The sequence below is a fragment of the Lipophrys pholis genome (assembly GCF_963383615.2).
Source record: "Lipophrys pholis genome assembly, chromosome: 17".
Lineage (NCBI taxonomy): Eukaryota > Metazoa > Chordata > Actinopteri > Blenniiformes > Blenniidae > Lipophrys > Lipophrys pholis.
Window position 1 is genome coordinate 21079592 of NC_137643.1, and position 17891 is coordinate 21097482.

The 17891-nt window shown below is 43.3% G+C and overlaps 1 protein-coding gene across 1 annotated transcript in view; it reads left to right on the forward strand.

Annotated features, from left to right (window-relative positions):
• The window catches only part of khdrbs3 (KH domain containing, RNA binding, signal transduction associated 3), a 148307-nt gene that overhangs the window by 68957 nt on the left and 61459 nt on the right, over positions 1–17891 (forward strand). The window contains exon 3 of the mRNA XM_080484355.1: positions 7688–7804. Coding sequence (XP_080340481.1) covers positions 7688–7804 — 117 coding nt within the window. The remainder of the gene's footprint in view (positions 1–7687; positions 7805–17891) is intronic.

Consider the following 17891-nt stretch of genomic DNA (forward strand, 5'->3'; position numbering starts at 1 on the left):
GTAAAAAAAAGAAAAAAGAAAAAAAAAAACGCCCCGACTCAGTTTGAAACGAGGAGAAAAACACAACTAATAGGCGTACTTCCAACACATTACGGGGCAAATCACATCACGGCAATAGTTTGTCACATCACGCTGATTAGTTTAGATTGATAATGTGTTTTGTGCCTGAGTTTTGTGAGCAAGTCGACATGATTCGGCACCGACGTGTGACACCTAATGATTCACAGGTTTCTGGTATAATGAATCGCATTTCTGCTTCTCATTCGGATCAAGGCGGCATACGACATTCGTCGCTTCTTTCACGAGGCATTTGTAAAGCTGTAGAAATTAACTCTTTAAAGGCAAAGCCGCAGCGAATGCCAGGATGAAAGCGCAGAGCTGAGAACGGGAACTCGGTAAGAAAAAAATTCAGTTTAGCGGTGTGACGGCTCACCTGTCTGAAGGGAAGACAAGCTTTTAAATCCTGTCGTCCATGTTTCAGTACAAAAAAAACCTCTGCCTCATGCGTAAAGATACTGTTGTTTTCCGAAAGTGCAGGTATTTTAGGACTTTAAGTAGGTATGAGAATATTAACATTTTCCATTATTTAAACACTGAATGAAACAATACTTACTCCTCATAATGTAAGAAATAACATATATAGCCAATAAGTGTCCCATTATATAGGTGGATCCAGCTTTTAATCGAGGCATATTTAAGCTAACAAAAAGTTGTGTTCTTACCTACTTTTTATGCATCAACTGTAAAATTACTGTTGTACCTGCAAACCAATGATGCTGAGGATGTAGATGATGATTATTATCATGTGAGCAAAGCCGAGATGGAATTGGTCCTTGTGTATTAGTGTTGCTTGCTCAGTGTCATAGTGACATTTTATTAAATTATTATTTTCAAATTATGCCACCAAAAGTCTGGTTTGGGCTAGATAACCTGGGCCATTTAGCAAAAGACCAACACTACAATATGTTACTGCTTTATACCTTTTATTGGTGTGTACTTTTATTGGAAGATAAGGATTGGTATCCTAGGTTTGTGGTTATACTGATTCTGCCACTGAACACGGGACTTCTTGATCTTCATTCGGCCTGCTTGCTATGGCTATTGCCTAAGTGAGATACTATATACCAATAAGGGATCAATTACGTCTCATTCTTAAATATTTGATGTCTTGGCATTCTGGGTATTTCAGCACACATGTTTAACAGCAATATATTTCTCCTTGGAGGTTTTGCTGTCTATTCCCAGAAGGTACCAATGCAATAGTCTTACAATTCAAACAGTGCTTTATGTGTCTGTTGGACCAGTTTTACATGAGAGGCTTATGTGTTATTTTACGTTTCTACCGTGATTCAATTGACTTTAACACCACTGTTGCAGGTGAGTTATTGTACTCGAGAACCCATGTGACGAATAAGTGTTTCTTCAGGTGCCCTGGTCAATCGGTCGGTTAATCCACATGAAGGAGGCAACGCGCCGGCCAAGCCAACGCCGTTGTGACAATTTTTCTCATTTACCGCAGACAACTCTGTATCTAAATGAAGAAGGGCATCCATCCTCTCGGCTCAGCAGAGAGCCGGCCGCGACTTTAATTGTGTTCCCGATTTCACAGAAACCCAATCGGGCTGCAAACAGAGCAAATTTCTGACTGCATTAATTTCCCGTGTGCCGTGTATCTGGCTCTGCTTTTCTTGTGAGTTTGCTTTTTTGTCGCGCTCCCCCCCCCCCCCCCCCCCCCTCCTTTTCTCTTGCTCTCCCACCGCACATGTATGCACAGCCAATACAGCCTGCGCCTTTGTTCTCCATCAGAAAACAAGCTTTTCTGCTTGTTCAAGCGTTTTCACCCACCGGTGAGCACGCCGCACGGGGAGTCAAGAGGACTGAAGATATCTGCAGGGGCGCCAAGTCCGACACACACAACCTGTCAGGGAAGGAAGGGGGGGGGGGGCGATTGTATTAACGCCGGCGAGATGTCGGCGTGTGATCGGGCTCTGCAAATCATTGTTCAAGAGATGGCACAGCTCAGTGATCAAGGCTCCATCCAGGTGGAAATGATGGATGCGCGGGGCATCGGTTAAACTCAGCACATTTCAAACGTTTCCCCGACACCCTCGGCTCGCGCCGCGCCGCCGTCTCCTGTGTTGCTTCTGTGCGCTCCAGTTTATTAGCGGGTGGGCACGTTGTGTTTGCTTAGATAATTTTAAATTGAATTTTCCTCGCCCAATAAGTCGCGTCCCGTTCAATATATTTGGAATTAATTAGCGTGGAAATTACAGGACGGGCATTGAAATGTTTCAGGTGGAGAGGAGGAGGAGGAGGAGGAGAAGAAGAGGGGAAAAAAAGTGCAAAGCGAGCTAAGTTTGCTTCAAAGCGACGTGTCTTACATATTCATCAGACCAAGGTCGTGAGCTGCTCGGTGGGCTACCTGTTCCCTCGGGGGGTTTGGGCTTCCTGCGCAGTGGGGGCGGCCGTATTTACTTTGAGGCGAGCGCTGAAATCCTGGACCCCTGTACGATCACTTCCAGTAACAGGTAATTATAAAAGCTGAAGCACATACAGCGGCGCTGAAAGCTGCTTGAGTTTGAGCCCGGCCAGGATGAAAACCCGACAGACAGTTACTGCATTAGAGCGAATCACTGCAGCTCACCTTTCAAATCCCTCACCCAGGAATTGGCAGGAGCCTCCTAATAAGCACTCGCTTTCCTGAACAAAAGGCAGGAGAGATGTAGGTGAGCTTTAGAACAAAACTGCCTGTTTTTTACTCGCCCTCTTTTTTTTTTCAACCTGCTGCCCACTAATTGATGACCTAGATAGTGGAGGGAGACAGCTGTATAACTCACCGTTAACGGGAGAACGGAGCGAGGGAGAGGCCACCGCTTCCCCCTTCCTTCTGTTTTTCCGAGCGTCTCCGCTCGCCTGCAGCACGTGTGTCAAGGTTGTGCGACTTTGATGGGTTTCAGGATTCGTTGAGGTGCCAAAGCGTGGCAGTTTTGCTTTCACGGCCCAAAAAGCGGTGACCTTGTGAAGTGATCAAACCTCAGGAAGCCTTTGATGGACGATGAAAGCGCCAGAGGTTGGTCGGGTGTTGGCTCAAATCGTCATATTTTCCCGATGCTACGATAGTAGGACTTATTATTCACGCGTCTCCGACACATTTGGAGAAATGTTTGGGACTTGTGGTGCAAAGTCACTCTGAGGACTTCTGACCTAAAACACTGTATAGTTAAAACAACAGATACCCACGCAACCGCCAGTGTTTTACAATTTACTTCGGGGCCGTCTACACCAGAACGGCATTTCACGTAAATGGACCAGTTACGAGGCGGCGTTTTAAAAGCCTGAAAACCTTTTTTGAAAATTTTCTTTTTTTTGTAACACGGCTCCCAGAGTGGGGAAATTCTAAAACGCCGGCCAGGCTTTGCGGTGTGGACTGCAAAGACGGCGCACATCTGCGGAAAACAACCCAATCAAAGTCGTACTACTGTAGTGTTGCTGTCACGTGTGCGTGAAAAGACTGTTTCACTCATCAAGTTCAGCCAAAGTTACTACAGGGAATTGCCACATAATGTGGATATCAGGACTTCTTAAAAGTTGTTCACAGTAAACGTAAAACACAGCAACAAAATGTAATTAATTAATTAACAATGATTTACTTTGCTAATAATTCAAAGCTTATTTATGTTCTGTGTCTGTAACTAATGTGTCAATTTCTAATGATGTTTTTGTTATCACACTTATATTCCTATACGTCACTTACGTTGGCATTGATGTTACATTACACCTTCACCAGGGGTCAATAGTTCCTGGAAACATTTTTTTATTCTGTATTTCTTCTCCATGTCTTATTTTTCTTATGTTTTCCGCTGGCACCTACTCGGCCCAGCTCGGCCCGGCTCGCCTCGCCTGGCCTCTATTTGACTCAGTTTCGTTCATTCTCCATGACGATAAAATGCTACTGCGGCGTGGGCGAAGTCAACAGAGCTTTTCCATGTCTTGTACAAGTAATCACAACTGATGCAGAGCCAACATGTATTTGCAAGAGTGGAGTTACTGTCATACTTATATGTACCATACCATATATACTGTCGATACTTTAAACTTGAATAGAAATGCGGTTAAAAGGCTTTCACCAGGACAACTATGGATTTTTGTTGAGTTTTTAGCATATGCTGTGACGAGGGACAGTCGAGGAAAGCCGGTCACCAGTTAACAGGGAAACCGGTTAATCCATAACACCAAGGTTCTCCGTGAATGGCCACCAGCTTGGATACCTCCCAATACTCGTAAAAATGGCTGGGTGAATGAGACGCTCAGCCAAAATTACCTGGTACCAGGTACTAACACGTAGTGGAAAAGTCTCAGATGCGAGGTGAGCAGAGTAGGAACTAGTGGAAATGCGCCATTAATGAGTCATTTGCATTCAGTGGCCAAACTGCCCTCCATGTTTACTGGTAGTACTGCTCCATTGGTCCATATCTAAGCTTCCAGGATATGGACAGAAATACAAATGAGATGAACACAGAGTATAGGCGGAAGACTTTGTGTGCATCCGTTTCTGTATCTAACAGTGAGCATTAATTAGTATTTAGAAGTAGGGGATGTTGTTGGTAGCAGTTGGGTTGAGATTAATGAGGCTCCCTTTGTCCAGTAACCAGAAGTTTAATGAAATAGTAGCAGTTAAGACAACAGTTTCAACTGATGCTAAATTATCGTAATTATTTACTAATGGGATTTTGCTGATGGTAGAGGTGATTCAGCAATACATTACCTTTTTCATGACGCGGAAAATACAAAATCTGAGCAGTGGAACTGAAAGATTTTGGTTGTTTGTCGAGATTTTGGTTCAGTTCCTGTCATGATTTCAAAGTAAGATCTGCCAAGTTTTGAATCCAAAGGAAAGTTTCTAGTCATTACAGGATGATACTGCTCAGGCTACAGCAGTCTGCATGAAGTACACCAAAGAAAATCACAGAGCTAAATTTAGTTTGGGAAAATCACTTTATAAATCAGATGTGTAGGAGACGCTGCTCTTGCCCCAGAATTTATTCACACTTTATAGCTCTTAAAAAAAACACCTCAATATGACATACGTTTCTCCAAATATGAAAGAAAGTGAGTCATACATCCTACAGACTCATGGCATGGGTACCTGAAAGAGACAGCTGACGGTACGAAGGCTCCAAAACTGAATCGAACCGACGACAAAAACTACTTCAACAATCATTCCGACTAATGAGAGAAAATGAATGCAAAGTAACAGAACAGTTGCCAAAAATGACTCCACCGACACGTCATATCTCTCGGGTTGGTTTTTTTTGTTTTCATTTTCTGACACTTTCCCTGATGTCTTTTGTCCTCGTTTGGGACAGACACATTTTCATAATCTGTGGATGACGTAAGGAAATCTATTGCCTTAGCGTGTTTTCCTGTTGGGAATCCAACGAGCCTGTTGAGTCCTGAAGTGTGAAGATGAAATATTATTCTTGAATAGTGTTATAAATAGTGTTTAAGTTCTCCTCTTGTCAAAACAGGATTGATTTGTCAGTCACCGAATGCCTGCCAGCTATTATTTTGAATGATGCGGTCATGTACTCTGGGTGCTTAAGAAAAATAACAAAAAGCTAAATCTTTTTGAGTGCCGCAGGTTATTTGTCGGAATTTTTAGAATGGATGGAAAACAGAGAGATCGGCGACGTTTTCACAATGATACCCTTATTACTCAAATTGCCATATAGTGTTTACTGGGATGGGGATTGTCATGATGCATCGAATGCCTCATGAATGTTGTCCTGTAACAGTTTTTCCGCCATCGTTTCTGCCTCTCAGGTAAAGTTTTTTTCTCAGTAGACAGGCCTGGCAGTTTGTGAGATATAGACGTTTGGCCTCATTGTGGGGAAATAAAAGTGCGTGAGCTGGGAGCTGGACTCAAGACGCCAAACACTGCCATTGGTAGAAGAGGAGCTCATTTTATTGGAGCACGACAAACCAATAATCCTTCGAGATCACAGGAGACTAATGCTCATACAGTGGAAAGAAAGAAACAAACCAACAACCAGAACAGACAGAAGATACACATTATACACAATAGCCACCAGGTGAAGACAATCACACTCTCAGGTACAGGTGAAACAAATCAGGGCAGGAACAGCAATCAGACACGAGGAAGGGAAGTCAAGGAGCCTGAAACCAGATTGATGATTGCTATTGCAGGCGATAATAACAGAACAGAATGACATGTAGATTCTGAATTGTTTAATAGATGGTGGTGCGAGAGTTTGATTTCATTAGTTTCATTTTGTTGTTGTTTTGGAGAGACTGAATCGAATGTTGGAGTTAACTCTCAAACCTGAGAGAAAGAGTACTGAAAGTCTTGCACAGAGTGGACGGAGACAGTTTTTGAAACAGCTTTTCACCAGAAACACCAGAAATGACTGTCACTGTTCCTGTTTGGGCAGCTGATGTCACTCCAACTGTGTTGTGTTCCATTTCTAAAACAGCTGTCACATTTTCTAGTTTGATAAGTCCAATAATCACCTTTTGATTTGTTCTTTTCCCTTGTTACGTGAGCTCTTAAAGCTGACTAAATACACAGTGAAAAGCCCTCAAATAATTGCAACAGTGACGTGAAGATCAGTATTAAAGTATTGATACTCCTAGTATCTAGTACAGGGGTGTCCAGCCTCGGTCCTCGAGGGCCCCTGTGCTGCAGGGTTTAGCGCTCTCCCAGGTGTAACACACCTGATTGCAATGAAGGGCTCGTTATTGGGCTTTTTCACAACCTTGGTGATGACATCATCATTAGATTGGGGAATGCTGATGCAGGGAGAGAGCAGGGGCCCTCGAGGACCGGGGTTGAAGACTTCTGCGCTAAAGGTTCTGCACTTCACTGCATTTTGCACGAGACGGTCATTTTCAGGAGGGATTGTTTGGTTTTGACAATAAGTCACATGTAATCTGCGCCACAACAAGGAAAAACTATAAAGTTTGAATTTAAAGGTTACTATGGCGCTATTTTACCGGTTGAGTTAAAATTGGGCTGCATTTGGCCCCTGAACTAAAATGTGTTTGACACCCCTGCTATAGTTTTATTGTTTTACAGTTTTTTTTATTGTTTTCGATCCACAATAATATTTCCAATTTATCTCAGAACAAGTGGGTTTTTCACATCGTGGGAATGTTTTTGTATTATGTGTAAATCTCATTATTTTAATGGCGATGATAACAAGGGTTAGTGTTACCAACCGGCATGTCTCATGTGTTCATACTGTTATTCTTGTGACATTTATTATAAACAAAGTGATTTGGTGTCTTTGAACTTCTCCTCGTGCCCTCTGAGACAAAACTTCTTGCCAGTCAGTTCAATGCTAATTTCGTGTTAACGCTTTGGGACGGAACGAGCCATGGAGCATCTTTCTGGAGTATAAAACCATCTCCTATGAAAAGGTGACACACAGAATCACAGATAAGAAATCTCAGAGATGCATTCGCTCTGATCTTATCAAGAGGCAGGGGGTAAAAAAAAAAAAAAAAGTGCTGATAAGTTTCCTTCGGCTTCAGTCGCCGCTCGAGCCACGTGCAACTGCCACGAGCAAAGCCTTTGCTCTTTATCTCAAACACACAGATTTCTGACTGATCGGTCTCTCTCTCTCTCTCTCTCTCTCTCTTTCTCTCTCTCTCTCTCTCTCTGCAGTTTAACTTTGTCGGCAAACTCCTCGGGCCACGCGGGAACTCGTTAAAGAGACTACAGGAGGACACTCTCACAAAGATGTCGATTCTGGGGAAAGGATCCATGAGAGACAAAGAGAAGGTAACCCCTCCACTGTTTGATTCCGTGGTGAACTTTGACCTCTGCGTCGCTGCATCGCGCCCTCGCCTGCCGTCACTCTTTAACCGGGCGTGAGGTGGAGGCGCTCCACATTTTGAGTAAACCTGTAAGCCCGGTGGAGAGAATACCCCAGATGTCGTGAAACCTACAAGTCAGATTCTCAACACATTTTGCAACACACGTTGATGTTAGAAGTGTATAAAGCTTCTCATTTTTCATCTCACGTAGTATAACCAAATACACAAAGTGACACGACATTACAGCCTTTTGCTGACGACACAAGTGTCTCTGGAGGCCGCCATTTTTTGTATTTATTTTTTTAAAGTTTATTTCAGACATGTAGGTTCAACAACAAAAGAAAAAATATGATAAAACACTAACAAACAAACAACAGAGCAGCGCAACCCCCCCCCCCCTCCCCCCTTTTTTTTTTACTAAAAAAAGTAACAGATAACTAAATAAATAATGGCCCAAATATCCGAAAAGAAGGTCATTGTTGTTATTGTCCATCTACTTGCGCATGCGCAGGACAACTGTTTACTGCAGGAGCAGCATTTCAGAATGTCAGAAAGGCTGTGTGCGACCGTCTCCATGGAGATGGAGTCGGAGCGTTATCAAAAAGTTGCTATCTTAGTCTGATGTTTTCAAAAAGTTGTGTGAAAATGTTGCCACGCAATCAAGTTTCTTTGACTATATGGTGAAACCACTGTGGGAGGAAAAAACAACAACATGCACGCACAGGGAGAACATTTATACTCTGCAAGGAAAATCCTATAAAAATACACAAACTGTTCCAGAACATCCCAGCCCATCATGATTGGAGAAAAAGGACCGAAAGAAGGGAAACCACTACAAATATCCCAGACCGGTTTCAGATAAAGCATTTACAAACACGTCTCGTTTAAAATGCTGTTAAATTCCTTCAAAAAGACAAACAGATAAAATTGATGATGAAATTTAGGTGTTTGTTGCAGATTGAGTTTTTTTTTTTTTTAAAACAGCATTAACAAATTTTGGCCTAGCAGATCAAATTAGAACCTCTGGTGATTCGTTAAGGGAACAAGCCTAGAACCTTTGTATAAACAGGAGTATACCAGTAGCAGTGTGTGGACTGGTTTCTGGACCAACGTGACCATGTGGAAATATTGGAAAGGATAATATGACTCCATTAAGACCCTTATAAACACTAATAGCAAGGATGTGACATTATTCCAGGGTGTTAATAAACAAAAGATCCAATCACGTTCATTCATAGTTCCCAAAGCTTCCACCTGGGCCTCTTCGTCTTGTTCTGTCCAATCAAGCCTAAAACCCAAATGTGTTCCGTTTCAAAGCCGCTCAGCACGACGCCCCGATGACTTTGACCGGAGAAACTCCTGATGGGAACTTTTCCTGCTGAGTCTTCCAAATACTTTGAATCCGGTTGACGGAGGACAATCACTCAGGACACGTATGACTGACGTTGAGAACCCCCCCCCCCCCCCCCCCGCCGCCCCGCAAAGAAGTAAAAGGACATCGGTCTTCCTTCGACCGTAAAACTTTACAGTCGACCTTGGCGCCTGTTGGCGGCCCCTTCAAGCCTTCAGCAGCCAAATCCCCCCCCCCCCCCCCCCCCCCCCCCCCCATCCCAGCACTGTACGCTTTATCACAAGTTACATGTTTCCTACTCATCGCTTAGACTCGGTTTTCAAGGGTGGATGTTTCATTTCACTGTTTTAAAGGGGCAATAAAGTGCAAACAAAAAATGCTGATGTATTGAAGGTATAGCGACAGAGATGTTCTCCCTACTTCACGTGTTGGACAGAAAACAAACCACAGAAAAAGTACCTGTAAATGATAAACACACTGCTTTTACCTTCGTGTTACAGAGCTTGCTTTCATAGGACAGTCTTTGCTGTTGGACTGCAGCTTTACCATCTTTCTTGCTGCTTTGTCATCCGTGTTGCCCTCCGGTCAACATGATGCACCTTTCATAATCGTGTTGCAATTTTTGTTCGATTCCTGTCGCAACTTCAGCATTTTTGCTGCGGCTTTTGCGTTCATATTAAAGTTGCAGCTTTTGACTTTGTGTTGCAGCTTTACCACTGAGGCGGCCATAGCTTAGTCGGTGAGTTCGGTTGCATATCTTCCCTGTCACAGACAATGTTACGCCTTTTTAGGGTTGTAAAATAAGCGGGAAAGAGCTTAATAATGCAAATCTGTGCACCGTTGATGTTGCAGCTTTAGAGAAAGTTTACACGACAACGTTTCAAGCGATTACACATCACGTTTGCATTCCACGTTTCTACGATGTCTGCTCACATGGAAACGCTGAAAACAATGTAGTTAGCGTGTAGGGCCACTAGTGGGTGCTGATATTATGCATTTAAACCAGACACAAATGCTCTCTGAGAAACATTAAAGCCATTCACAATTTTCATTTGTCTAGAAATCTCTCGTTTTTGGTTGTTGTCAGAAATAATCCGCCAGCGCTCCAGATGACGGTGTAGTAAATAGTACACTTTATTAGAGAAGTTCAAGAGTGGAGAAGACACGCAGCATTCACTGTTACGGAGGAATCGTTCTTGGCCACGTGCAGAACGATTTATTACGACTGTGCAGACGTGTAAAGCAGCAGTTTGCTTCTGTTTTTCCCGTTCCCGTGGAGACGGAGTCCGAATGTGTTGAAAAAAACTTGCGTTCTCTCCTGTCTCCATGGAGATATAGTCAAAATGCTGCGTTTTCTAGGACTTGGTGCTTTCTGCGAGACGTATTTGCTGAAGCGTTTTGAAAAGCTTCTACTTTGGAAGCCATTTTCAAAAAGTTTTCACTTGCTCTGAGCACTCTTGCCATGGAAACGGAGACAGACAATTCAACATCCGTTTTCACCTGATTTAGCATTTGTGTTGTAGCCTTCATCATGTTTGCTGTCAACTTTTTAGCCTTTTTTAATTTAAATTCAGAACTAAATGGCCAGAGTGCGAGGTCCTGATCAAGTTTGCTTGCAGCTTTAATTTTTTATTTAAATTTATTTATTTTTTTAGGTAATTTTTATTCTATATTGGTTCTTTTTCACCATTTACTAATTTTACATTTGTCACAATTTTGTTTACGTGAAGCTCTGACAGTGTATTGTGGGCTTTTACAATCATTCTGTGGCTTTTGCATTGTCATGACCCCATGTGGGGCCTCCGTCGCTTGCCATTTAATGAACCGCCTTAATTCTGGTTATTCTCGGAGAAGACGGCAAGACTTTTAATCTTTTCACTACGTTTGTGTGTCCGACGCTACAGAACAGCAGCTCTCTTGTCACAGAAGTTGCCGTCGAAGAATTTGCCTTCATTAAACCTGTGAAGAGAGCGATCTGGATGCTGTTTATGTTTTTGGAGCGGTTTGCGTCTGTTAGTCTGGGGTCGCCCCCGCCGCCTCTGATTGACAGCTTCTCGGGTCGCCGGCGCTGTGTTTTGCTTCGCGAAAGCAGCTGCATCTTGAAAACAAATTTCAAAAGTTTATGGAAATGTGAACGATCCCGGGGATCACCGAACACGCCTGACTTCTACCAAACCTCTCCCCCTCTCTCCCTCTCTCTCTCTCAGTCATTTTAAGTGCTGCTCGTACACAAAACAACACTCGTCTCCAGATTTGTGGGTTTGTTTTCACATAAATTCGGCGTCTTCGAAAGGAGAGCGCCTTTTTATAATGACTCCAATGAAGCGGCATGAATAAAAGAATGGATTTTGCGAGCTGGGAATTTCCAACAACAATCCGGTTTAATGATTTCTATCAGCCGTGATCATGTCAGCACATAAATAGAGGATATAAATGAGTCTAACAGCAGATCTTTAGCCGTAGAATTGATTGCACGCCGGACTGTTTAGCAGGGGATAAATCGACTTCACTTGGCCCGTCTCTCTCCTCTTGCCTCTGTTTGTCGGAGGTGATTTGTTGGCGGCGATGATTCTCGCGATCATACGGCGCATTCTTTTTGATTACCGCGATCAATATCCTTTGATGGTCGGCTCCTCTCGAGTGCCTTGGAGAGAAAGATCTGTCACGGATTATGTGCTGACCTCGGCAGGCCTCACCTGTCTGTGCTGACCCCCCCCCCGCACGGCGAGGGATTAATGACGGACAGCTTTCGGTCGGTTTTCCGCTCCGAGCGCCTCTGATTCCTTGTTTTTAGGGTCGTACGGGGATGATGGATACACCTTTGCTCCAAAACGAATTCTTTATGTTGAGCTGCGTGCTGACGCTCAGTTTTTCAGCCTGGCGGCATGTGGCATCGAACTCTTTCTGCTCCTGAAAATTCCTGCTGGAGGTCAGAGAGCGGAGCGCCGCAGACCAGCCTGGTCAAACACTGTTACCTTTCAGATGACTTTGCCTTTACAGATTAAAAAATATTTGATCAACCATAAAGTGAACCTGAGTGACCAGAAACGTTCTTTTTGCTTGGACTTTTTTTTACATCCTGTGACGTTTTTCAAGCATGAATTTAAATTGACTGCAACTTTGCCTATAAGGACTATTACGGTACCGTAGGCCGATGGTTCTCCACAATATGTGAAATAGAGTTTCCTCGTTATATTCTATAAACTCTTTGGGTTTGCGCTCCGTCTCCGGGTGTTTAGTGGTCTGGTACCGCTTCAGTTTGCACCTTCAAATCTTTCCTACACAAATTATTATTATTATTATTTTTTTTTTTACTGCAAAGGATAGATTCAGCTCTCATTGTGTCCACTGTGTCAATGAAGCGATATTCTATATAACTCCCATAGTACACTTTCTTATTTACTTTTTATTCTCCCATTATTGCGGGTTATTTTGAGCTTGTAGTGTTGTTGGTGATCCTGTCTTTGTTGTATAGTGAAGCTAATTACTTGGTTTAGTTTAGTTTAGTTTAGTTTAATAATTGTAATATTGCAACCATGAGTGAAGAGAACTGTGTGTTTCATGCCGTCCCGCCTATGTCACTTGTAGTTGTCATGAAATTAAAGCTCCGTTCTTTAAGTGTGACTCCTCTCCACACAATATATTTTTAAGTGACACACAAAATCTCTCTAGATAGGGTTAAACTCAGTACCTTTGTGACATAAATGAATGAAACGCTGACTCAGCAAGTTTAAAACAAAGACAATGTTAAACCCTTTTAAAATCCAGAGCCCCCCTGGTTGGGATCACTGCACTAGGTAATCATCAAGTGCCTACACTCACATAAAAGAGTAATTGTATCCTGCTCAGAAGGTGAACCTGGAATACGTTCATTATTTTTCAGAGGCTCTCATCCTGCACGTGGCTGAGCTCATATAATCAGGTAAATATTTGCACTGACAAGAACGTGAGTGCAGAGAAGGTTGAAAGGCGTCGGGCTGTTAGAAGTCGGAGTCCCTCCCCTCCCCTCCCCTACCCTCCGCCTGGTTATGGCACCTCGGCCGTCCCGGTGCTGTCAGGAGATGATAGAAAGGCTTCGGCCCCCCCGGCTCGCTACCACCCTGATTAACTCATCAATTCTTCTCTCTGGGAACAGCACTTCCTCTTTCATTTTCCTGATAGACAAAATAATCACATTCCCTTTGTTTCGTTTGCCCTGACGTCTCCGGGTCGGGTTTGATTCGTGAGCCGCTGCGGAGAAAGTACCTTCTCAATGTGTGGGAACGTTGATGCTCAGTTATTGAATGGAGCTGTACTATAGGCGGCGCTGATGCTTTATGAGTTTAAGTTTGTTTTAAAGTGTTGCAGGAGGGGCACCTCCCTCCTCTCCCACTGCACATGCTTTCTCTGGCACCAAGTGGACATTTGTGGTTGAATGTTGGATTTCCATCATAATCTGTTCATGTTAATTGTTGTAATTATGTAATTATTGTCACTCTTCTTCCGAGTTCGATGCTTTTAACTTAATCTGATATCGTCCACTGCTGCTGTGACTTTGGCTGAACGATGTATCTCAAATACGTATGTCGAAATATATCGTCTGGAATTTACCGTGATCGCAATATGGCCAGTATATGAATATATATATCACAAAAGGTGGACTGAACTGCGATCATACTCAGCCAATCAGATAGAGCTCTAGGGCTCGATAGGCCCCGCTCACCAGGTAGCTGTGAATGTTTGAGGACGAGAAGTATGGGACAAAAAAAACAAAAAACACGGACAGTTGGTGTCAATTATAGGGCAATTTTTTATAAAACATAAAAAAGTGCCACTGTTGAGCCTGAACATGTATTTTTGTTTCCAATATTGTACCGTATTTTGTGTGAAAGCGTGCATTAACTGAGACGGAGAGAGGTGTGCTTGTGAAACCCAGAGGTTCCTGTACTGCTTTTATTTTATTTTACAAAGCTGGTTTGGAATATATCCTGCTCCAGGGGCAAGATATGGTCTCCTGTCTCATCCCTTTACACAACACAACTAGGAGAGAACTAACATGGAGGTATTATTGGTGAAAAAGGTTTGTGCACTTGTGAAAGTGAATTTGTAGTTGTGTACCGTGAGTTGTGCACCTGTAGAATTGTTTTGTGTACCTGTAGAGTTCTTTTCTCTCCACAAATACAGCACCACATTTAAAAAGTCACAACTTCTTCAGTACAGGAGCACAACTCCTGTTTTACAAGTCACAGATTAAAAAAACTGTCCTGCATTTAAGCCCTCTTTTAAGATGGGAAATTAAGTCAGGGACAGTTTGTCTATCTTTTATGTTTACTGTACTACACCAATATAAATATAAATATAAACAGCAAACAGAAAGACAGAAAAACTGGTCCCTGACTTAATTTACCATCTTAAAAGAGGGCTTAAAAGCAGGACAGTTTTCTTAATGTGTGACTTGTAAAACAGGATTTGTGCTCCTGTAATTAAGAAGTTGTGACTTTGTAAGAGTGGTGTCGTGTTTGTGGAGAGAAAATAATTCTACAGGAACACACAAGAGTTCTACAGGTACACAACTCACGGTACACAACTACAGATTCAGTACACAAACCTTTTTCACCAACAATACCTCCATACGACTATCAAGTGAGAAAAGAGAGTGGAGAGCTCGATCCGGCTACGCAGATACCACGTGCGCTGCAGGAAATCTTGTCCTCTTCTGAGCTGAACCTCTTTGGTGAACCCTTCTCTCCTCCGACGGAGACCTCTGGTCCTGAGAGCTCCTCCTCACTGTTGAGACGATGTTCTACCGTCAGCGAGTTGCTGTCAGAGCCCGAGGTGCTGGAAGTGTTGGGGATGGGCTGCCGAACATCTTGCGCTCCATCATAGCTCCAGTGGTTGCACACCTTCATGCAGTCGATGGACGATTTCACACTGGAAGAGAAAAACTAAGCTTCAAACAACTTCATGTGTTTTTTTGCACGACAACATTGAATACTTGTACACACACTTACTAGCTGTTGTAGCTCGGGTGATCGAGATGCCTCATCGTTATAAAGGGATGGAAGAGGATGGCTTCTGGAGCGATCCTCTTTGAAGGATCCATGCGGAGCATCTTCTCCACCAAGTCCATGAAGCAGAGCCAGTCACACCAAACTGCTTGTTGGTCTTCTGCTTGGATTCTAGCTGCGACCTTGAAGGGACAGAAAAGCAAAGCAAAAATAATTCAGCAAAAGAACTGAACTCGTTCAGAAACACAAATGTTTTTCCAAGAAATTTCAACTACCTTTAAAAGATCGTGCAGTTTTCCGTTCGGGCGCGCGGGGCGATCTGATGGCTGAAGAGAGGAATGAAGTCATTTACTACCAATGCAGAAGGCCACAGGAAATAGACAAGTTCCACTGATAAACACAGTCGAGAAAGAGAGAAATAGTACCTTTAAAACCCAACCCTGGGTGGTATCGCTGGAGCTGGTCTTACTGAAGTATTTGTCACTATGCATGCCTTGCTCCAGCATGTGGTCCGGTGGCTGTCCGAGGACGGAGACGATCCAGTCCATCTGTGGAGTCAACACAGTGTCAGAGCATGCTTTCAAAAGACACACCAATATTACTCCGGGCAATATGCATTATTTGTAGAAGTACTATTTGTGTTCTGTCTGAATTGTATTACTGACCAGTTCAGCATCAGACCAGACGTCCAAAAGTAGAGTCCCCGTCAGCATTCCCGCGGCGATGCAGCCCAATGACCAGACGTCTATGGCACCGCTGCAAAGATTGCCCAGGACAACCTCTGGAGATCTGAAAAAGACACCGGAGCAGGAAGGTGGTTATGAGGCGGTTTGATAAAGAAAGTGAGAAGTCAGCTCACAGTGCAGATCCAGACGTGTTCCAGATATGCAGAACAGACCTGGTTTACATACCTGAACACCAAAGTTTGGAAAGTTCTCCCCACATATCTTTCCGGCTGGTGCATCACCTCGCCAAAGTCGATTAATTTCACTTTCAGCGGCTGTCGAAAACGGTCAGCCAGCATTATGTTGTGCGGCTTTAAGTCCGTGTGGATCATCCCGTTGTCTCTCAGCAAACTCAGAGCCACAGCCATCTGCAACAGAAGACACAACAGGAAAAATGAAATGCATTACAAAAACTTCTATATTTTTACCATCTATTCAAAGAACTGAAGATACACATGAATCTACAATCTATCCTTTACTGTGGATTTCATCATTTCTTTCTCTGACTTTAAAATGGCAGCTGGGATTTTTTATCAAATCAAAACATGAAATCAAGAGATAAAAACCAATAAAAAGCCAGAAGAAAATAAGAAGGTGAAACCTGTTGGAGAACTGGACGAATCTCGTTTGGTTGAAGAGGCCCGTGAGCTTGGAGGTAATCTTCCAGACTGACGTCCAGCTTCTGGAACTCGATGCACAGCAACCCTTTATAAATGAAGGCATCGCTGCAGCTCACGACGTTAAATTGGTCGGCGTCCAGAGCCTTCAGCGTGGTCAGCACCTCCACCTGGAATCACACAAGATCACATGAAATCAACTGTAAACATGAAGATGATGATGAGTGTTGGAATGGTGTCACCTCCGCTTTTACCTCTCCGATGTGATGATTGTCCTTGATGAGTTTTAACGCCACCGTATCACAGGAGGGCTTCTTCATGCACTGGACCACGGTTCCAAAGGCACCAGAGCCCAGGACACACTCCACTACATACTCTGACGTGGAGGACCAGATGGTCTCTTTGCCAGTTTTGATGCGCTCCAGGGTTACATCGACCTGAGGCTTGACAAAATAATGAGACATGCAATGTCAGGTTTGATCTGATCATCTTTGACTTTAAACATCAGCCCAGATACAATGTTTAACCACATATCCATATGAAGTCAAAGTCAACCCGCCCTGAGTAAGGAAATGGTAGACATGAAAAAACTGAAAGTGTGCACTAAAGTTTGACTTCATATTAGTAACGACTGCTTCTGCTGGAATTATGACTACATGTGTGTTCAGGACTGAAGGAACAAATCTACGGATACTATAAGTGGTGTTTTCATCTCACTACAATCTCAGTAGCTTCTTCACGTACCTCCGTAGGAGAACAAACGTCCTTATTGTCTGTGAAGAGAGAGAAAGTGGCATGTCAGTGTCCCTCAATGTGTGAGAAGAAATCTTTCTGTAAACTCATCATGTCAACAATCACATACCTTCAACCTGGACACTTGGTTCAGGAAGATGTTCAGGGTGTAGGAATTCCTCAGGAAGATGTTCAGGCTGAAGAATTTCCTCAGAAAGATGTTCAGGCTGAAGAATTTCCTCAGAAAGATGTTCAGGCTGAAGAATTTCCTCAGGAAGATGTTCATGAAGAAGTTCCTCAGGAAGGTGTTCAGGCTGAAGAAGTTCTTCGGGGTGATGTTCAGACCGTTCACTTGCTTTTGCATTTTCCAGCTGTTCGTTTGCGTCGGTCAGCTGTTTTCCAAGTGACTGGATTTGTACTTTCTGGTTGCTGAGAGTGCCCATAACCTTCGTTGCAACTCCCAGCAACTCTGTTGCCAGTTCCTGCCGGCTTAGCGTTGGAGCAACCATGACATACTGTAAAACACAACCAAAGACAATTATTAAACCGAAACTATTTTACTTTTTAAGAGGACCTCAGTAAATGTCATGGTGGTCTTCAATCTCTCCCTCTCGTGTCTTTTAAATCCAAAATGACACGG